Below are 22,887 nucleotides of genomic sequence, written 5' to 3'. Positions count from 1 at the left end.
AGCTGGAGAGCTTGGAGCTCACTGACAATTTAGATATGATGAATATCTCAGAATCATGGAGGAATGGGGAAACTCTATAGCAGTGGTCCGCAACATTTTTTAGGCTGTGGACTGGTGGGGGGGAGGACAATCAAGCAACCGCACATGCGCGGCAGCACATGCGCAAACGTGCGTGTGCGGCAGGTCCGTGCATGCACGTTTGCACCATGCGCAGCCACAAGCGAGCATTTGTGGCAATTTTGTACATGTGCACATGTGCGGCAAGTCCGCGCATGCACGTTAGGTCCACGCATGCGCATTAGGTCCACTCATGCGCTTTTGCTCCATGTGCTGCTGCAAATGCGCATTCACGGGCCTGCCGTGCATGTGTGTTTGCGCCAGCAGACGCACATCCGTCTCCCCCCCCCCCCGCAAAAAAAGGTTTGCCGGGTCGCAAGCTAATCGGCCGCTTTGGCGGCCGATTTGCTTGCGGCCTGGGAAGTTTCTCACTGCAGGGGGGGGCGGGGAGAAAGAGCCGCGGCCTGGTGGTTGGGGACCACTGGTCTTTGAATACAGTGATCCTCGATTCTACTCTATATGCAGAACAGGGAGGGGCACGTGCAGGTGGTGTTGCAATGTACATCAAAGAGGGCATAGAATTTAAAAGTTACAAAACGTCAGGGGAATTAACTCCCCAACAGCAGTGAAATGAGTGGAAATGTTGGGCCATAATAGTTACTTAAATGTGGGGGTAGTAGGTTACTCCTGTGTATGCGGTCACAGTTTCTAAAGGCAACCATTCAAAGATTTTGGTTTCTGAGAACAGCTCAAATGTACACTGCTGTGAGAATACCTAGGGCATTTCTGCACATGTTAAATTTAGTGAAATGCTTTCCTTATGTAGTCATTATATTCCAGCCACTCAATATGACATTGCCAACACTGAGTATCTGGGCAGTAATCAGCTGGCTACATCTTCCATTTTAAAGCGTTAGTTGTGGAATCACAAAAAGTGGACTCACCAACCTATTTAGTGCTAGCTACTGGAGAACAACCAGCAGGCAACCAGCAGAGGGAAGGTATGGAGGCTCAAATGCGCTAAAGGCCCTGCCTTGTCCCACCCTCGCACCCACTTACCTCTCCCTTGTTCCCAGGGACAGGAATTTATTTTTAAAAATTGCTAACTTCCTGGAGCAATGAATAGGTAGACAAGCATGCAGGTGATGCTAGAAATAAAAGAATTTTTTTTCAAAGTTGTAATACAAGGCATGCCTCTCTTAAGTTTTCTTCCCCCACAAAAAAAATCAGAAATGAGATCAATTTTTTAAAGTATCAAAGGACTCGTGATCCCATAAGGGGTGGCGTTCAAAAAGCACTATACATCTATGACTCTATGGTATTGCAATGGAGAAGTATGCATAAAAAAAATTTAGTGGGCATTGCGGGACTTTTAAAACATGGAGAAAGGTGATTGGTTGCCTGCACTGATTGACAGGTGGAAGCGCAACGCATATAAGGCGTGTTGCTCTCTTCCACCATTTCCAGCAGCAGTTGTAGAGAGTGACAGGTACAAATAGGCGACAGACAAAGATAAGACAGAAAAAAAGGGAGGAGGAGCTGGGAAGTGCAAAAAAATTAGCGCTTTGCCATTCAGCTGGCATAACGCTTTTTAACTGATGTGCGGAAATGCTCTTAATATGAGGAAAGGACAATATTTACCTCAAGAAAAAAATTGGCTATTAGCTATTCTATGTACTCAAGGGTTAATATCTGAAATGTTATAACTTAATAATGAGGTTTAAAACTCAGCAAATACTATGATATATGTAAATAGTTTTATGCCTTGGTATTGAGCATCCTTATTTCTCCTATACCTGGTATTGAATAAAAGTTAATTTTTTAATCCAGTTTAATTGATTATTTATAAGTAGTAACTACATTTAAAATGTTACTTTGGTTCATTCTGTCCGTAGAAAATTGGAATATAGGCCACTCAGGGTGAACTACAGAGAACACTACCTGTGTTCAAAAAGCATTCAAAACCTGACCTTCATGTACCCGCAAAATAATCTGGTTGAAAAAATGATTTTATTTCTCCAAACGTTTTGGTGGTAATATCCTGTTGGCCAAAACTGCAGTCCTACAACATTTACAAGTAAAAGCTATCCAATCTATCCAACTTGCACACAAATGTTACTTTTCCACCGTGTTACTTTGCACATTTCCCAAACGAAGCCTTATTTTCAATTTATAAATATGCCTGTTGACGGGGGAAATAATTAAATTTATTTAACCAACTTTAGAAGGAAAATTGTCCTGCTTCAGTTATATGTACAGGCAGCTGTATGCATGTAGAAATCTATGTATAAAGATTTATAGCATCCACTATTCCAATCAAATATACATAATTATCAATAATCACTTGTTTGCTGGCAGAGGGCAAAGAGAAAACTGAATCCAATTGACCAGAGTACCAACAGGACTCTATTCCCTGGACAGGGCTTTACAGGCTTATGTGCTCTTTTTTCTACCATGTACACCTTTTCAAGGACAGCATTTTTTAGAACCACCCATGTTAGGCTTTCAAAGAGTGTCAATGTTTCCATGTTGGACACTGGCGCATCTTGTTTGGCCCTTTAGTTACAGCAAATGTGTATTGTGAAACCATACACTTTAAATTCACCACTATTTGCAAGAATGCAGGGTCTGAGATTACTAGATGCAGATTGTAAGAAATGACACGCAGGTGTCCTCATTATACACTGAACAATAGGAAGAAAATGTATGGCATCAAGGGTGACAAATTAATTATGAGTCCAGGCATGTGGCCAGCAATTTTGTAGAAAGTTATATAATCTCTTTTTATGTGAATAGACCCTACAAGTTAACCTCAAAATAGTAGCTACCCATTACTTTTAGGAAAAATAGCTTTGCGTTATCAGCTTTTAGTTGTATTTTGTTTGAATTTCTGACAACGCTGCTTTTAAATTATCCAAAACTGAAGTGGACCGAAATTAGAAGGTGCAAACACCATCAGAATCTTGCACCAATAGGGTGGCCAGCACTATCTCAGCAAAGGGCAAGCGATTTTGAGGGTGGTACTCAGTTCACCCAATATCGTTGCTTTGTAACTTCCATCCAGCTCAGCCTAACGGGGCTCTTGGAAAAAGCAAAATCAGCTGAAAAATTACATGGCAACCAAGCTACGTATTCTTTGCTCACAGCCGCTGTCCTCCAGGTTAGGGCATTCCAGTGGTTTAAATGTGAGTTTGGGCCCAATGAAGATATTTCTTCAGTTCCTATGAACCAGCATAAACAATTTTGATATAGAAACCTGAGCTGATGTTCCAACCCTAAGGAAGAGTCACAGATCCATAACAAAAGTATGTGGACAGGACGCTGGAAACCCAATTATGCACTCTAGAGAAGAAGCGTTGTGTTTTGTTTCCCTGTAATTTTTTCAGGCATTGGCCCAACAAATTTGCCTCAAAATTTTCCAGTTAGGGATGATTTGATGGCAAACCTAGTTTCTATTGTTACTTACTTCTGCCAGTACATAGGCTCCCACCCCCCACCCCCAGCTGACACCTAGAAAAGACATTCATTACTGGTAAGAAACAGGTCACAGTTCCAGCAGCATTGGCTCCTGTAGATCCCAGATGAACATGTAGGAAACTTCCCTTGAGAAAGTATTATAAAAAAAAATTGCTTTCATTCAAGTTCCTTCAAAAGAAATCCCTAAATTCGCCTGAACAATTTCAGTTAGGCAACATTCAGCAATAAATTTATTCAAAAGGACAGTGAGAAGGAAATCATGGAATTAATTGTTGTTACCTTCAAAAGCTATCATTGCTACCATTCCACATTAAAGATCCTACCAGTTCAGGTGAAAAAGAAGGCAGATTTTCTGTAGGAAACTTCAAATTTTTTGGGGGGGGGGGAATTTAAAGGAAGTTCCTTTGGTCAGTTTGAGGAGAGAGTGTAGCCCTTGTAACTTCTCGTTTAAAACCATATGATGGAAACTGCTTGGGAAGAAAAATTTGGAAATGGAAGAAGGAAAAGAATGTAAAGAGAATGCTACCTTTCTTTCCCTATCACTTCTCCACACACAGGCACTCCTGCAAACAGGGATCAGCACTTGGGTTTAAACATTACATGGCATTAGTTCCTAAATACAGGAACACAAGAAATTCAGCCACAATAGCTTCACAGTTAAGTGTTCATCAGGGTTATCATCATCATCAACAGTTAATCATCATCAGGGTTCGGCCTCTGGTTCGGCCTCACATGGAGTACAGTTTTGGGCACCACAGTTGAAGAGGGATGTAGACAAACTGGAACGTGTCCAGAGGAGGACAACAAAGATGGTGAGGGGTTTGGAAACCAAGACGTATGAAGAAAGGTTGGGGGAGCTTGGTCTGTTTAGCCTGGAGACAACTGAAAGGGGATCTGATAACCATCTTCAAGTACTTAAAAGGGTTCCATATAGAGGATGGAGCAGAGTTGTTCTCTTTTGTCCCGGAGGGACAGACCAGAACCAATGGGATGAAATTAATTCACAAGAAATTCCATCTAAACAACTGGGCATTTTAGTTCTCTTCTATCCACTTGGCAAGTAAAATTCATCAAAGATTGCTTTGCAATTCTCCTGCTGCCTGTGTGTAAATAGCTCTGATGACACATAACACCCCCAAACTGTCTTTCAAACAGGGGGCTATTAAAACCTATCTCTTAGAAGTGGCCTAGGAACCTTTCTGCATCTCATTGATCATTTACGCACTGGAGGTTTCATGCTGGGCTGCAGGTTGGAGTTTTAGTTGTGGCTGGTTGCCCCTCTTCTTCTTGCACCCACACAGGGGAGCATTTGGCCCGGTGTGCCTCATTCGCCCCCAATTTGTGCTCCTGCACGGGAACTGGGGCCATGAAGTTCCCAGTGCATAAATGGTCAGTGGGGGACAAAACAGAGGGACTAATGTTAGCCAGATCCAGTCCCACAACACACTTATATTTTATTCTAGGGAGCTCTCTGCAAAAGCAAAATGTTCTCAGGATGTGAGTTAAAGCTATTCCACATTTTATTCCATCCACAGTAAAATAAATAAATAAATAAATAGGGGTGTTCCCATGAATGCAACACATGCAGGTTAGGTGCATGTTAGAAGAGACCAGATTTATTATGGGACATAAGTATTTAAACAGGGTTAAACAAGGTTCAATAAATCAGGCAAATCTACCAAACCACTGCCTGGACTGGCCCCTAAGAATACTGATGCCAGCTATTCCTATGTTGCTATATTCAGGAAACCCACAGAAAGGACAGGGAGAATCCTGGAAGTTCACAGGAGCACCCCAAGGCTCTGGGGAAATCAGAAAATAAAAATGCTTCCCAACAACATACAAGAGAGGGCACAAGGCCTGTATGCAAGTGTCCAAAGAAACAGCTTTTATAAGACAGAGTCCAGAGACCAATGTGTACCATTTAAGATAAATAAACTGGTAACAAGAATGTATTTTAATAAGCAAGTGTGAGAATGATTGTGAAGCAGGTGCAAAGGTAAGCCAACTTTAGGCACTAGTATCTTCGTGAAATCCCTCCATCAGTCTGTAATGATAAAAAATGTTTGTCATGTGTCTTCATGAAGTTTCAATAATGTTGCCAAACTCTTCCCATGATTCAGTAAGCCCCTAAACCTTGTGCATGAGATAGTTGCTTTATTGCTTTTCTATGAGATTCCTTTGTGGATATTATCTCAGTCATGGAACAGAGGATCCACTTCATATTTCACATGTATCTGTGGCGTTCTTAGGCAAAATTACTCCGCAAAGATACTGACATCATGATTGCTAAGAATCACTCCTTCAGAATCATGGCAAAGAGGTGTACAATACTCCATGACCTCATTTATCACCATGTACTGAAAAAACTATAACCCTTTAATTGATCACCATAAAAGAGAAACTGAGTAATGGAGGAAAACTCTAAAGAAGTTGAATGAAGACAGAAGAGGGACATAAATCTACTTTCTTACCTTCATTGTCAGGGCTTCTGATGGGCTGTGAGGAACAAGGTCTTGCAGAGGGGGCATTTTGGGGTTTTATTTGTTTTCACTCTTTAATGATTTAATAGCAACTTGAGCAGGGTTGCTAACTCCAGGTAGGATCTGAATATATCCCAGAAATACTGACTAGGGTTGCCAATCTCCAGATGGTGCTAGAGATCTCCAAGAATTACAACTGATTTCCAGGCAACAGAAATTAGTTTCCCTACAGGTAAGATCACTTCCTAAGGAATTGTATTCCCAAGGAGTCCCTCCCCTTCACAAATTCCAGGAATTTTTCAACCTGACATTCGCAACCCTATATTTAAGTCAAGAGGAAAGGCAGGGTATATATTTTAATCGACACCTTCTGGTGGGATTTGAAGAGCAGGCTCCAGCCACCATGTATATGTGTAATCCATTTCTAGCCAATAGTATAAAAGAAGCTGTACAGGCAATGTCTGAAGCCAGTAGTGGAGACTCTTCTCCATACACTTTCCACTCTTCTCTACACACCTTCCAGCTGTGACAATTTCAGTCAAAAATATCCAGTGAGGAAGAGGTGAAGGCCTTTGCTCTTTATTTATTGCTGCTTTTCAGTTTTAAAAATTATATGTGTGTGTGTGTAATGTCCAGTCTGGCCCCTCATCTCTCAGAGGTGGGTGATGACCTTTGACTGTGAGCTATCTGTGGCCTGCAAAACAGCATCTTATTTACTCACTTTGTTTAGCCTGTACCTTTGAAGTGAAAGCTACATATGAGGATGGTAAAACGCAGAGCAAGGAATAGGAAAGGAACATTCTCTGTGGATGACTATTTCCTTGGAGTTGAGAAACACAGAATTTAGAAGAATAAAATCTGTTCATTCATTCTCCTGATATAAGCAAAGAAGCAAATATAAGCAAATACTTCTCTCCAAGCAACATTTTGGAATGCTGATGTTTTTTTTAACAGTAACAAGAATTCTTCCAACTTTTTATATCACTTTAGCTCTTAAGCTCTAAAATACTTCAGATAAAACAGCTTTTAGATGTCAAATTCACACTGTAGTGTTAGAAACAGGCACAGTAGCTATTTCCTTTTCGAACAATACCTGAAAAGGGCTATAATCAGAAAAACACAGGAACTCAATTTAGTTTTCTTATTCTTTATTTACATAGCATTTTGCAATAGTTTGCATTACCATTTATTTTCCACATCCTCAAAAAAAGACATTACAAGGCACCCATAGAGACCATTCATATAATGTAGTCACCACCCACCCTCACCTAGAGTTTTATTTCCAGCTCCCATGGTTGGAATTCTTACTCATTTTCACCCTTGTCCAAAAAAAGGCAACCGTCCACTCTTGCAAACACAGTACTCACCTGGAACATGATTGGCATCTGATGAAGAATTTTCATAGGAAGCAGGAAAGGAGAGAGAAAAGAGAGAAAGAGAAAGAGAAAAAGTATTAGACACATGCATGCACCAACAAGCAGCTGAGCTTCTTTGCATGGAAATCAATTTCATGCAAAATCAGAAGCTTGCTTGAAAGTCACCCATCTATAGCAAGAATCCCACCATGCAAGGGAAAAGGGCATCGGCTCCTCCTCCACTGTGCATGTAGAAATAAATCTGATGTCATATCTGTCTGGAGAGAAAGAGAGGTTCCGGAATCAGATAGACCCAAGCTAAGTCAGCTCCTGCAAGAAGAATAATTGGCACCATTTCAGTTAACACACTGTTTCAGACAAGCAAAAAATAACATTGCCCCTGCAGCAGGATACTTTCATTCACATAAATTCAAGAACATTCAAGTTACAGTGAGGAAAGAGGCATCAGCTCCCCTTTCAGAAAGGGTTCACATGAATTTATGAGCAGTTGCTGGGCTCCAAATTCAGTCCCAAAGAGCTAGGAAGAAAACTAGCTCTTTCCATTCTTCCTGACCACTGTTCCCTTTGACCATCCTTCACTGCAGACAATATTCAGAGTTTGTTGGTGTTTCTACAGGTCATCATTCAACAGGAAGTGGCCATACTTCAGAGTATGCTTCACATACAGGACCCCAGGCTAAAAACTGGGCATTGGACCAATGGTATGACTTGCTAAAATACAGTTTGATATGTTCAGCTCTATAGATACAATCCAAAAATCATCCAATAAATTCTTCCAACACTCAATGCAATAGTTCTGCTATATGATCAAATTAACCTTGAAAACTATTTTAAAGGAAGCAAACAAAAAAGATTACGAGGGTCTTCTGTCAAACTTTAAATTAATTTTATAATTCAGAGTAACTCTTCCGACACAGTCTGTTTCAGTCAACACAGTACATAAGCAGGGCAGCAGAGAGGAAGGGAGAGGCGTCTGCTTCTAAACTGGAATGTTGCATTTTCTAAATACTGTAAGTTACTTCAGTGAATCCAGCAGAAAACATAGATACATAAACCAAAAAAGCAAACAAAGAAATAAACTTCTCTTGTTTGTTCTTGCTAGTTTATTCATCCCAGATGTTGACATTTGCCACAGCACACCTGCTGAGATCTTCTCAGATCTTAGAAATAAAGCCAGTTGAATATTTGCAGTGAACTAGAATAAATACTTTTATTTTCCTTCAAGGATAGCACCAACGGGAGAATTCCCGGAGGGATTGAAAGAGGCTGTGGTACGCCCACTGCTGAAAAAAACATCTCTAGATCTGCAAGAGCCTAATAACTACCGACCCATCTCGCATTTAGCGTTTCTGGGGAAGATGGTAGAAAGGGCAGTCACAAACCAACTGATGGAATACCTGGAAGAAGCTTCGGTTCTAGACCCATCCCAGTCAGGTTTCCGGCCTGGCCATGGGGTAGAGACAGCGCTAGTCGCCCTGACGGATGACCTCCGCCGCCAGTTGCACCGAGGTGGATCAGGACTGCTGATATTACTAGACCTCTCAGCAGCGTTTGACACAGTCGATCATGAGCTTCTAGCTCGCTGCCTCATCGATGCCAGAAAACGAGGGCAGCCCTTCAATGGCTGATCTCCTTCCTCCAGGATCGTGGACAGAGGGTTGCAACATGAGAGAAAACATCAGACCGCCAACAACTTACTTGTAGAGTCCCACAGTCCTCTCTCCTATTCTATTCAACATTTTCATGCGCCCTCTCACACAACTGATACAGAAGTTCGGGCTGGGTTGCCATCAGTATGCAGATGACACCCAGCTCTGCCTCCTGATGGATGGCCACCCTGACTCCCCCAGAAACATTAGCCAGCTGCCTGGAAGCAGTGACGAGATGGCTCAAGCAGAGTCGTCTGAAGCTCAAACCTTCAAAGACGGAGGTCCTGTGGCTGGGTAAGAAGGGCCCATGTGAGGAAGCACGCCTGCCCATCCTGGATGGTGTAGAGCTTACTACGGCTCACTCGGCCAGGAACCTGGGTGTGATCCTGGATGTTTCCCTCACAATGGAAGCCCAGATCACAAAGGTAGCACAGCTGGCATTCTTCCATCTCCGTCCAGCCAAGCTACTAGCGCCCTACTTCGCCCCAGAACACCTAGCCACAGTGATCCACGCGACGGTCACCTCCAGGCTGGATTTCTGTAACTCGCTCTATGCAGGCCTGCCCTTAGCATTGACCCGGTAACTACAGCTGGTCCAAAATACAGCGGCCAGGAACCTCACAGTGACACCGTGGAGATCCCACATCCAGCCCATCTGTCATCAATTGCAATGGTTGCCAGTTGAATCCCAGATCAGGTTAAAGGTTCTGGTAATTACCTTCAAGGCCATATGCGGTCAGGGCCCAGTGTACCTGAGGGGCCACCTCCCTGCCTATGCCCCCAAAAGAGCTTTACGCTCTGCCGCTACCAACCAGCTACTGGTCTCTGGCCCAAAAGAACTCGACACAGAAGTGAGCAAGAGCATGATAATTCACCCCCCACTGCAACCCTCTGTGTCCAGTCCTAGAGAAAGGAGCATATCCAGTGCAAAGCTGTGCCCCATATCTCCATTCTGGCAATCTTTTATCTCATATATCATTCACAACTAGTTAGTACATTTCCAGCCAACATATTCATCCAGTCCTCGGTATTCAATTAAAATGAACAGACCGTATTCAAATGTTGTCAATGAATTATGGGACTTCAACAATCCTGGTAGCATGCTTAGGGATTCTACAAAAGCTGTTGCATGTCCGGTATTACATTTACACACAGCGGTATCACATTTACACTCAGCCTACCATTAGAGATATTATGGATATGATTATGCAACAATTTAACAAGCTAATTGCTGATACATTATTGGATTTGGACACATGGACAGCCTTAAACTTCTCTTAATGGGGCAAAGTAAATACTCTCAAAATGCATATTATACCTAGGATTTTATTTACATTTTATATGCAATGCAATTCTTTTTAATATACTTTGTAGATATATTTATGGAATTAACACTTTATTTTAGAAATTTATGTAGATTTCCTCACCAACTTGGATTTCATTAAAGAGGATGCAACTCCCATTTAATGAAGGAGGATATGGATTCAATGATCTTAAGTTTGTGTCGTCAGGCATATTAGTTAGTAATTACTGGGATTACTCCTCATAGTTGACTATTCATTTTGGGCTCTTTCAAAGGCTTCTTGTCTGGTGCCCCTCTCTAACTGGATTGCATTATAGTCTACTTATGCTACAGCTGATCCCTCCTGGAATTTCTGCAGATAGAGAACTATCTGCATAATGTCAGAACAAATTCTACATTTGTCTACTTGGTGTAGTGATTAAGAGCAGCAGCCCCTAATCTAGAGTACCAGGTTTGATTCCCTACTCCTCCTCCACATGCAGTCATGTGTGTCAGTTTTGGAGAGTGGAAGGATTGGCAATTGTAAACCGCTTTGAGATTCCTTCAGGAAAGCGGGATACAAATATGAGCTCTTCTTTTAAATTAACATTACGGGCCAATGCAGAACTAAAAATGGGAAGAAATCTTTTTGTATAGGAGGTTTGAATGGTTGGGGGAATAGTAATACTTACAATTGTAAATCTGTTGGTAAATCTGGCCTTCTGTCATTAAGTAGTCTCAGAGGCTCCTCTGATTTTGGAAACTCTAATTGAATTGATGCAGAAAACAAAACCTACAATATTTGTTTATAAATATTTGATGCCAATTATTAAGTATGATGATATGCAGAGTCTCAGGAACAAATGGAATAAGGAGCTAAATTGCCCAAGCAGTAGGATATGGCTTTAAAGTTTATACTTGCTCTCTCTATGGATATTAAAATGAAACTTATTCAGCAAAAATAGGTTTAGGATATACTGGACACCAAAGCGATTCTTTAGTAACAGATTGACTAAAATAACTAACTGTTGGTGTTGCTACTCACAGGATAATTTTAAATTTATTTTATATTCTAATTTATATGCTGTTGTTATATGCTGGGGACCCAGAGCAGCTTACAATAATTCATACGTAAAAACAGTTGGTTCTTATATTCCTCTTTTCTCCACCAGGAGTCTCAAAGCAGCTTACAATTCCTGTCCCTTTCCTCTCCCCTCCCTGTGAGGTAGGTGAGGCTGAGAGAGCGCTGATATTACTGCTCCGTCAGGACAGCTTTATCAAGGCCACCCAGCTGGCTGCATGTGGAGGAAGAACAGGGAATCAAACCGGCTCACCAGATTACAAGTTCGCACTCCTAACCACTACACCAAGCTGGTGTAAATAGAGTCTAAACATGTTAACATTAAAACATAAGATATGTTTTAAAACCTAGGAGCACATATTTTCCTTCCTATATTCAATAATGGTAGGGGAAGGGGGTAGCGTGCTTTGTTAGTCTGTAGGAAGGCCAGTTATCGGTGGTCTTCTGTAGGCCTCAACCATAGACCCAGTGGAATAGTTCTTTCTGACAGGCACTGCAAAACTATGTCCTGCAGGGCCCTGACCTCACCTGGGAGATCATTCCATAAGGCTGGCACCAGGGCTGAAAAGGTCCTGGCTCTGGTTCAGGCCAGTTTCACTTCTCTGCGGCTTAGGATCTTGAGCAGGTTGTGCATACCTGACCATATGTACCATAAACATATGCTTTGGGTATGTCCACTCATTTAGTTTTTCTAGGACGATTTTATTACACATATCAACTCTATATTAGAATGGTCATTGATTTTTGAGGATGCTTATGCAGTTTTAAACTATTTGCCTGACTCTTGGAGTATATCCAATAGTCAAGGAAAATGGACCCTCTGTGCCCCTTCTGCAGTTAAGACTCATATTACAACACTGGAGAGATAAATGACCACCCCATAAATCTATGGATTGGGGATTTTACAACTCTCTTCAATATTTTAATTCATGGCATGTAGACAACAACTGCTTAGAGACTTATTTTAAGATATTTGAAAATCTTTTATAGAGACTTATGTGTAGATCTACCATGACCTTTGTTATACTTTTGATTGTACACTCTATATGCTTTTTTCCTCCCTCCCCAACTTTTTTTTATAAGTGACTGGATTTTGAGTCCCCCCCTTTTCTTGTACTTTTTTTTTGAGAAAAATATACATTTACATGGGCATAAGGTTATGTATCATCCATAAATACAAATGCATTAATCGCCCACACTACTTACTCAAGTGGGCCTAAGTGACAAATGATAGAATACCAATTAACGTTGATTAAGCAGTTCCTACAATGTCACCCCACAGGTGCCTATTGGGTCGTCATCTAGAACAGCGGTCCCATACCCGGGACCGGGACCAGTCTGTGGATCAGTCGGTACCGGGCCGTGGCTCCTCCTTGTCCTCCTCCCCGGCTGCGGCCTCAGGGGCTGCCCTTTCACTCTGCTGTCGGCTCACCTTTGGTGCTCCCCAGCGGCCACCATGGTTGGAGCTCCCCCTCAGTGTGGCACTGCACAGCTGCTGCTGGCAGCACCCCCCCCCCCCCGTGGGCAGTGGGAAGTCAGGGGCGCCGGCGGCGGCGAAGTCCCTCAGCAAAAGACTACCCCCCCCCACATGGGTCTCAGTAAAATTGTCAAGCGTTGACCGGTCCCCAGTGATAAAAAGGTTGGGGACCACTGATCGAGAAGAGCCGGCACATTGCATCTATCATTGATCCCTGCAGCAGGGGAAGGGTAAACTGAATCTAGACTGCCAATGGAGAAGATTAATAATTTGCCTCTGTGCCATTCCCATGAATGAAACCATCTGGCAGGGCAGAAAAAGAGACTCATCCATCTGATACCACCAGAAAGCTTACAAGCAGGGCATGGTGACCACTATGTTTCCTTCCAGTGGGTCACCTGCCTCTAAATATGGAGGTTCTGTGTAGTTGCTGTAGCTAATAGCTAGCAATGCCCATATTCAACCAAAAATGTGGAATTCCTTTTTAAAGTCAACTAATCCCTATTGCATATTATACCATGGAAAGTATTCACCTACTAGAGAGATACTGACCCTAATTCTATCCCCTCATTAGCAACAGTTGAAATATGCTGCAACTTTTTTTTTTTTTGCAATGTGAGCTAATGTGCATTTTTTGGCAACACCTCACTGCATACCCCATCTCCATTGTGCTATTAAGCATCAAATGTGCTAACCGCACATTAAATTCCTAAGGAGTAACTTGTACACCCCACCAGGCCATCGCCTAACTGTAAGCTGTAGCACACAAGTTGTCTCGTTAAAAAATTTCCCCTCAGAAACTAAATGCTGAGGCACAATGCTAAACCTTAAGGGCATTGTCAATGATTTTTTAAAAGAAATTGGCTATGCAGTTTCCCATATTTTAAACCACCTTGTCTCCGAGAAGCTCAAGGCAAATTAAATATTCTATATTTTTTAACCTCATACCCATCATTTGATGAAAGTAAGGCTGTAAGGCTATGAAAGTAAAAAGAATGACTCAAAATCAGCTTCCTGACAGAGGGGGGATGTGAACCTAGGTGTTCAGTTATATTCCTACACTCTAACCCAGTGGTTCTCAACCTGGGGGTCGGGGCCCCTTTTGGGGTCGAACGACCCATTCACAGGGGTCGCGACAAGTCAAGCAGCTTGGCTGGGGGGGGGGGCACTGACACTGTTGCCGCTCCTGCTGCAGGCGCCCGGACTCGGCTGCTAGCCACTCCAGCAGTGCCTCCAGCGCAGCACAGTCTCCCACCACATGCTCCAGGTGGCAGGACAGCTTGGTGGGACAAGAGGCAGAGCTAAACTGAGAAACCCTGGGAAACAAAACAATTTATATACAATTACAAACAATGGATCTTCGCGCCATTGGTCAGTTTTGGTATAATTTCTGCGAAAGAACAGTTGTATAATTTAATGGTTGGGAGTCACCACAACATGAGGGCCATGGCATTAGGAAGGTTGAGAACCACCGCTCTACATCATACTGGCTCTCCATCTTACAATACTAAGAGTTAGCCTACAGCAGGGCAAAAAGGTGCAGTGAGCAGGAAGGATCAACTGGGATAATAGTACAAAAACAGCATTGCCAGTCCATCCTGGCAATCAGCAGAGGATGGGGGGGGGGACTTTACAAGAGACAGGAAGGTCCAAGCAACAGAGCAATGTCATTTCCAGCACACACAGGAAGTGATGTCATGCTGCAACATCATGGCAATGCTCTGGTATTTGGGCATAATCTCTATGGTAACAATGGATTCTACCCTACAGTTTCTACCCAAATATTAGAGCAACACCCAGATATCACTGGAGCGATGATGTCACTTCCTGTGTTCACCGGAAATTACTTCACTGTGTCATTGGCACTGTAATCTAGACCTTCATCTCTCTCCTGATAAATTCCCCACCAGTCAGCTGGGGGGGGGGGGCTGGCAGCAGGGAATCCCCACCTCCATCAAGGGGGCTGGCAACCCTATCTGAAAACCATTCACACCCCAGATATTGCACTATTATTTACATCAATAGAGGGAAACATGCAACCAAACAGCTCCCAGAAAAATCAGAAGTGGATGGAGAAAGAATAGGAGGTTACTGTACTCAGCTAAACTGGGGTGTATTGGTTGCTATATACTAAATGTGTAAATACCATATATGCCATGTTTATCCCATTTATTTATAAGTGTAGGCCACTGGTCTTATATTGCTATGGAATATCTGCTTAAAATACATGACACTGGAGTTAAAACTGGCAATGATCAATTCTATATGTATGTCTTTTCAGGGAGCATGACCTTTTTTAATTTGTCCAAGTCAAAGGAACCTACTCTGCACATGACTATAACTTGGGGAAAAGGTCATTCCTCTTCAGCAACAACAAACTCAGTATAAAATGCTTTTCTTAGCTAGCAACGGCAACCCTGGAAATCTGTGGTCTTCAGGATCATGGTTATTTTATAAACAGGTCATCAGATCAATACTATAGGCACACAGCAATATCCACTTTCCTTTACAATGAACAACCAAATCCTATAAATAACGGAGGAAGACTATTTAGCAGCACATAATGAAGTATTAACTAAGAACAGATTCTGCTCTGTGCGAGCTCACCTACAGAGGTAAGCTAGGTGACTCCAAAAGTTTTTTTTTTTTTTGCAGTTTTAGTTGCAGCTCCTTAGTTGCAGCTCCTTACTTTTGAAATTTTCTCTCCCACTGTATCAAGTGGGATGCCATGAATAAAACTTTGTTGGTCTTAAAGTTTCCACTGGACTCAAAATTTGTTCTCTCCCATTGTTGTTTACCTGGTACCATACCAGCTGAGTTTTTAAGAATTATTCCATGCATTTGTTTCCTGCCTCTTTCAGACTGTCGCTGCTTCTCAGAAATCTTTTTCAGTAATTTCATTTCATGCTGGACTAGGGTTGCTAGCCCCCAGGTGGTAGTTGCAGATCTTCTGCTATTATAACTGATCTCCAGGCAACAAAGATCAGTTCACTTGGAGAAAATGGCTGCTTTGGAAGGTGAACTCTATGGCATTATACCCAAATTGAAGTCCTTCCTCTCAACCAATCCTGCTCTCTTTAGGCTCCACCCCATCCAGATCTCCAGGTATTCCCCCATCACAGCTAGCAATCCTAGGCTGGACTCTAGTCTTAAACAGGGCCTGATGCATGGTCTGTTATTGCTGGGTCTTATTGCTGGTTCTCTTTATAGTTTACACTGAATTTATAGTCAAATACTGGTATCCACTTCCAATGATAGCTGAAAGTGCAAGACATATATTTTTAATGTATTTACTGAAAACATATTTTCCTGCTCTCCTTAAGATGTGGAAGGCATGAACATGTACTGCCAATTATTTTGGACAGATGAAGAAGGTGAGAAGAAAGCCATAGGTATATTCAGATTTACCTGCTGAAGTTGTTATAGTTGTAGTAGGTCAGAATTACTAATGGAGATTATTGATATTCATATCCTGACATATCAGAAAAAGAATACAAGTTCGTTTGTATACCCTACTTTTCACTACCCAGTTCCAAAGCAGCTTACAATGTCCTTCCTTTCTGCTCCCCACAACAGACACCCTGTGAGGAAGGTGAAGCAGAGAAGAGATCTGACAGAACTGACCTCTATAACAACATTATCAAGACTGTCACTATCCCAAAGTCTCCCAGCTGGCTGCATGTGGAGGACTGGAGAATCAAACTTAACTTTTCATATTAGAAGCCACCACTCTTAACCACTACACCAAGCTGGCTGGTGAGATGGAAGCTTACAATCTTATTCTATATCGACCCCACATTATAACCTTATTCTTTACCAACTCCACATTTCAGTGGTACCCTAAGAGGTTGCAAATTGCCATTTCACCTGTGTGTTTGTAACACCTAAAACTTGCGCAAGTCACTTTCATTTTCATATGTTTGTTATAAGTCAAGGGATGTTCAGGATTGGTGACCAGGAACAATTAGGTCCAGATTGAGTACAAGATGTTTGGGGTGCTGGTAATGGGGTCACTTGGCTTGCCTGTAGATGGCTACAGTTGCAATGACTTATGGACAGAGTACAGTAGAGGGAGATGCTTGTCCAACCCTATTGTCTGCCTGCAACAACTGGTAAAAACAACTGAATGCAACATAGCTGAACGCAATCTATGCACTCTTAATTTGGGCAATTTGTTCAAGAAGATTCCTGAAACAAGAAAATGATTTATTTACATTACTTAGTCAAGAGGTACTAATTGTCTTTGTTATCAGATAGCACCAGCTTCAAGAGACAAATACAGATTTTAATTATCAATCAGTTAGATGACTGCTAATTAACTTAAAACTTTTACTCTGCCAGCATTCTTAAAATGAAAAAAGAGTGAGATGGGGCTAGGCACAATGAGTTCACATTTTGTGATCTGTGCCTGATGAACTTTTTGGATTAGTGCTCATTAAACTGCAGTTAATTAAATGGTGTCAGAGGGCAACAACACTGGCAATACCACCCTAGACAGAGCTATAGTCTTCTTAGCCTATTGACCAATAGACTTCAAAGACTTCTGCTTAGCATGGCAGCAAGCAGAAGGTGAGATGGTGAAAGCAGTATAAACAGGGACAGAGGCATGCTATAGCAACCCCACGATACACATCCAAAGAACACGAAACAGGCAGAGGCATTGCTTTGGAAAAGTCCATAAGCTGTTTATTTGATCCACAGAGAGAAAAACATGCTTTTGGCAACAACAGGAAAATGTTGCTAAAGATCAGGCTTAGAGGCAAAGTGAGGATACAAACAGATTTCACTCTGTGCCTTTCACATAGGATTTTGCATGCCAAAACCCAGTTTAGCATCTGGGTGCTACAAACCCACAAGGCTACTTGCCCTTCAGACTACATAGGCACAGGCATAAAGGACCTAAATAAATCTGCCAAGGGGTCAAAAAACCTAGGAAGTGGAGAGGGGTAAAGGGAGCCAATGGGCTACATGGAAACATATCAAAAAAGCCATCCTAGTCAGACCCTGATTGATGGCATGGAGTCAGAGGAGGTGACGTGATGCACACCCACTCCTAAGAAATCCCCCCCCCCATCATCATGACGGTTGGGGGTAAGGCTTATCCAGGTAAGCCTTGTGGAAGTGCTAAACAAGCTTCAAGGCACAGACGTCAGATTGACATTCTTGTTTTCTGCTCCAGAGAATCCTTTCCAGCAGTGGTCCCCAACCCCTGGTTCGGGGACCAGTACCAGTCCATGTATCAGTTGGTACTGGGCCGCCGCTCCTCCTCGTCCTCCTCCCTGGCTGCTGCCCCAGAGGCTGCCCTGCCACTCTGACTCCAGCTCATTTTTGTTGCTCTCTGGCAGCCGCCATGTCTGGGGCTCCCCCTCGGCATGGCACTGTGCAGCTGCTGCTGGCAGTGCTCCCCAGTGAGCGGTGGGAAGTCAGGGGTGCCGGCAGGAAAGCAAGTGGAGCAGGGGCTCAGGCGGCGGCGCCGACATCCCTCAGCAAAAGACTACCCCCCCCCCGGGCAACAGTAAGATTGCCAAGCATTGACCAGTCCCCGGTGATAAAAAGGTTGGGGACCACTGTCCTAGAGGGCTTTGTGGCTTGGGGTTGCACCATACAAAACGGTTCATTACAAACTTACTTGTATGAATTCCTAGGGACTGAGGCCTCTGCCACTGCGGGCAGCCAACTGCAAGCAGGGTCTTATTCTTCAATTTCTACCCTGCTTAATGTGCCTTGTGAATATTTACAAAACACAACCCAGCAGCTTGTTCGGTAATGATACAGAAATCACAATCCTGAAGTGGGGCTGAATAGAGTACAGTAAAACTCAAGCAATCAGCTAATGAAAGATGATCTTTGTCTGTTTTTTCTTATTTCTGATTTATTTGTCATCTTCACCAAAACATTGGCCGGTAACAACCCCTTTCAAAGTGTTATTCTCAGTGGCAAAGACCTCACAAGAATTCTAATAGACCCTGGAGTGCGTTTTAAGCAGTAAACACCAATTTTCTCAAAAGGGGTGTTATAGAAGACGCCTACAAAGGATTGGTTGCACTTATGCAAAATTCTGTTCCCAAGGGGGACCCGCTTTCACTACGGCAAAAAGCCTAAGTTTATACCCAAAGGTGTTCTTACAATCACATCACCCTCCTTTCCCCACACCTACTGTGAGGTAGGTGGGGCTGAGAGCGCTTTGAGAGAACTGCCACTGGCCCAAGGTCACCCAGCTGGCTGCATGTGAAGGAGGAGTGGGAAATCCAATAACTTAAAACAGTGGTCCCCAATCCCCAGTCCGGAGACCAGTACTGGTCCGCAGATCAGTTGATACCGGTTCACAGCTCCTCCTCGTCCTCCTCTCCAGCTGCTGCCTCGGAGGCTGCCTTGCCACTCTGCCGCCAGCTCACCTTTGGTGCTCTCTGACAACCACCTTGGCTGGGGCTCCCCCTCGGCATGGCACTGTGCAGCTGCTGCTGGCCGCACCCCCCAACGGGTGGCGGGAAGTCAGGGGTGCCAGCGGGAAAGCAAGTAGAGCAGAGGCTCAGGCAGTGGCAACCTCCCTCTGCAAAAGTCTACCCCCAACCAGGCCACAGTAAAATTGTCAAGTGTTGACTGGTCCGCGGTGATAAAAAGGTTGGGGACCACTGCTTTCCAGGATACAAAGTATTGCAGGTGGCAGGAGTCCAAGAGCCACAAAAGCTCAAAATGGGAGACCTCATTCACCATCACTAGGGTTGGCTTATAGGCATAAGTGTCCAAAAACAGCCACTGTAAGTACTGGCATGTCAATGGGAGCCAATGAACTTTCAACTGTGCTTTATTGTTGTTTATAGAGATCTTTTTTGCTCTCTAATTCTAACAACTGTTGACCTAGCAAACCTATCAGCTCTTACATGTATCTACCATTGCATCCATTAAGACACAGCAATTTTTGCTACTTGATTGTTAACAGAATGCATTTGGATACATACATTCCCTGTGTTCTTATTTCTCTTTTTTTTTTGGTGCCTACTCTATTAACATATTTCGTGAACCTATTTCACATGCAGCCAGCTCGTTGACCTTGGCCTAGGCACAGTTCTGTTAGAATTCTCTCAGCCTCACCTACTGGGAGTCTGTTGGGGATAGGAAGGGAATGCTGTTTGTAAGCCACTTCATGACACTTTTGGGTAGTGAAAAGCATGGTATAAAGAAAACAGTTCTTCTAGTTATACTCCTGCAAGTCCCTGATACCTGTTCATCAACTTTCCAACTTTCATCTTGGCCTGAAGGCCTATTATATAACACTAGTAACATCCTACAGATTCCACATCTCTTATAGCACTATGTTACAGGCCTCTCCTTCTGTGTAGAGGTTATCCCCTTCACTAGTTCATACCCCTTCAAAAACAGTGAGGTAAGTCTCCTGGCACAAAGGAATGGCTGGATTCCCTTTGTCGTATACACAAGGGCTCATTTACAGTGGCTTTGTAGAGTGCCGAGCGGCGAGCCAAGGCTGTTTGCTTGAGCTCTTTGATGCTAATAGCTGTGCAGAAACAGAGATCAGCGGGGCGACTGCCTTTGTCATCCATGTGCAGCGCTCACCACCTGGGCAGGGGAGGAAAGGAAACAGGAAGATCAAGAGACGATGAGAAGGAACAGATGATATTGTAGCTCAGATCATTGTCGTGCCTGGAGCGAGAAGCGTCTGGGGCATTTTATTTTAATATTTTATGGGAGTTTTGTCAGTGATAAAAGATGCTGAACTGACAGCCCTGGAGAAAGAAGGTTTTTGTTTGCGTGGCACAAAGACAGTTATCTCCTATGGCAGCCATATAAGTATGCCTCTTGCCGAAGGCTGCCAAACTCCAGGTGGGACCTGGAGACTTCCCAAAATTACAACTGATCTCCAGGTGACAGAGATCAGTTTCCTTGGAGAAAATGGTTACTTTCCAGGGTAGACTCTATGGCATTATACTCCTCTGAGGTCTCACCCCTCTCCAAACCCTTCCCTCCACAGGCTCCACTTCCAATATCACCAGCTATTTATGTGTCTTGACAAAGAAAAGCTAAAGGGGGTACCCTCTAAAAGTATTTTACCACAGACTTAGGCCTCATCCACTCTGGACTTTGTGGTGGACACCTGTCTAGCTGGTAACAGAGACCACCACACCTCTATCAAGTCCAGCCTCTGAACAGCCGTCAGATGGGAACATCCCAAGATGAAAGAGAGCCATTCATGTAGTAGTGAAAGGCTTCCTCTCCAATTACCAGCCACTTGATTCCTTTAGCTACACCTACCTAGACAGTTCTCAAGTTACTCTGAATTTCAGTGGGAAAGATTTCAAATAACAAGTGTAAGCAGGAAAGAGGAGAAGTCAGGTTGTGCAGTAAAGAGAATACTTACTGCAAACAACATACCTTAGATATTTGGGGCAAGAATCCACTGAAAAATGTGAAGTAAAGGAAAGCCCCAATGCCTTACCTTTCTACTTTATTGCAGCTAATTAGTCTAGGAACACTGCTCAGCCAAAGTGACATGCAGAGAGTATGTGTGTTTTTTTGCTTCTGGAAAAAAATTGAGTGATGGACCTGAGGCTGTGATTTGCACTGTCTGTGGCATGTTTGCATTTTTACCTCAAAGTAACTTTAAATACACCAAATACACCAAGTGCAAGTCAGTAGCACGCCTGGAAGAGAAGGTACAGAAGCTGGAAGAATGCCTCCCACACAACACACACATAACCTCCCACACACATTCAACCCCATGCCCTTACAGACTGGACAACTCCTCTCCTTCCTCTTCCCACTGCCAAGCTCTAGTCCCCGCTGTATTTCTGGATACAACGGGCTTTGCCCCTAGTAAATAAATAAATACCCAGGATATTGTTAATCGCCGCTTTGGGATAGTAGGTGAATTTAGAATCATAGAATCATAGAGTTGGAAGGGGCCACACAGGCCATCTAGTCCAACCCCCTGCTCTACGCAGGATCAGCCCAAAGCTTCCTAAAGCATCCAAGAAAAGTGTGTATCCAGATCAATTTTCTCCAGGCCAGGCTGGATTCTGAAGATTTTTGGTAGAGGGATCACTTGGACATTGAAACTGGGGGCAGGTAGTTGTGAGTTCCTTTCATTGAGCAGGGGGTTGGATTAGATTACCCTGGAGGTACCTTCCATCTCTGATTCTATGATTCCATCACCAGACATTTGGATTTACTGTAAGAAGAAAAATAATAATTCACAGAATGACTCAGCAGTTTTAAGGGGAATAGGAATGGGGAGGAGTCAATGGAACACTGGAAAGTTGGTCAGTGTTTTAATAGATTAGTCTATTAAAAGTTTGCCTTGCTGTTTCTAAGAATGCCGTATCACCCTTCACTTTCATTTATACAATTATTTCAGCTCCTGGTTGATCCCTCAAGTTCAGTGTTTCCCACTGTGAATTAATGTAGACACTGAATACCCTGTATTATTCCATCAGAACTGTAGCCAACGTCACACTATAATCAGATGTTTGAAAATGACCACTTGTGCAGTGTCTCGTCCGTTCCCCTCCCAACCTGAAAGCAAGCTAATGCATGAAGAGCTTGATATTCTCTTAAGAACAGTTTGTCATGGCTACAAAGACCAATACTGAGAATTCACAGCAAGAGATCAAATGCTCCTTAGCTCCCAAGTGAGAGAGTCTTGTACACCTCTGTTGTGCACTCTGCATAACTTTGAGTGCTCAGGAGTTAAATAGTACTCTGGAAAGCAAGGCAAGGAGCTGACACAAGGCAAAGTTCAGAGAAATTGAGGAGGAAGTGATGTTTATGGAAAGAAAGACCTGGTAAAGTCTGTCAATTGGCTGGGGCTGTAACCTATTTGCTGTACCCAGCCTTCAAATTAATAAAACAAATCCCCTGATAAGTCTGCTGGAGTTATTAAAGGATGCTAATATTCCCCTTGGAGTAATCTGGAGAAGCACAGCTGGAGCTTGGAAGGGCTGCCAGTAGCTAGCAGAGGGAGGTGGCAGAGAGAGAAGACCCTTCAGTCCC

At 43.2% G+C, this 22,887-nt stretch overlaps 1 protein-coding gene across 33 annotated transcripts in view; it reads right to left on the bottom strand.

Annotated features, from left to right (window-relative positions):
• The window catches only part of NRXN3 (neurexin 3), a 1,515,064-nt gene that overhangs the window by 1,378,892 nt on the left and 113,285 nt on the right, over positions 1-22,887 (bottom strand). For 31 of the 33 annotated variants that reach the window (XR_013228547.1, XR_013228548.1, XR_013228549.1 and 28 more), the window contains exon 3: positions 7,385-7,402. The exons of the other annotated variants lie outside the window; for them this stretch is intronic. Coding sequence is in view for 27 of the 31 variants with exons in the window: in XM_077323384.1 (XP_077179499.1) it covers positions 7,385-7,402 (18 nt within the window). In the remaining 4 variants the exon portion in view is untranslated. The remainder of the gene's footprint in view (positions 1-7,384; positions 7,403-22,887) is intronic. 33 annotated transcript variants of the gene reach the window in all.

The sequence above is a fragment of the Paroedura picta genome, chromosome 2, assembly GCF_049243985.1.
Source record: "Paroedura picta isolate Pp20150507F chromosome 2, Ppicta_v3.0, whole genome shotgun sequence".
Classification (NCBI taxonomy): domain Eukaryota; kingdom Metazoa; phylum Chordata; class Lepidosauria; order Squamata; family Gekkonidae; genus Paroedura; species Paroedura picta.
The sequence above is the reverse complement of the archived record's forward strand: the minus strand, read 5'-3'. Positions and strand labels throughout refer to the sequence as shown.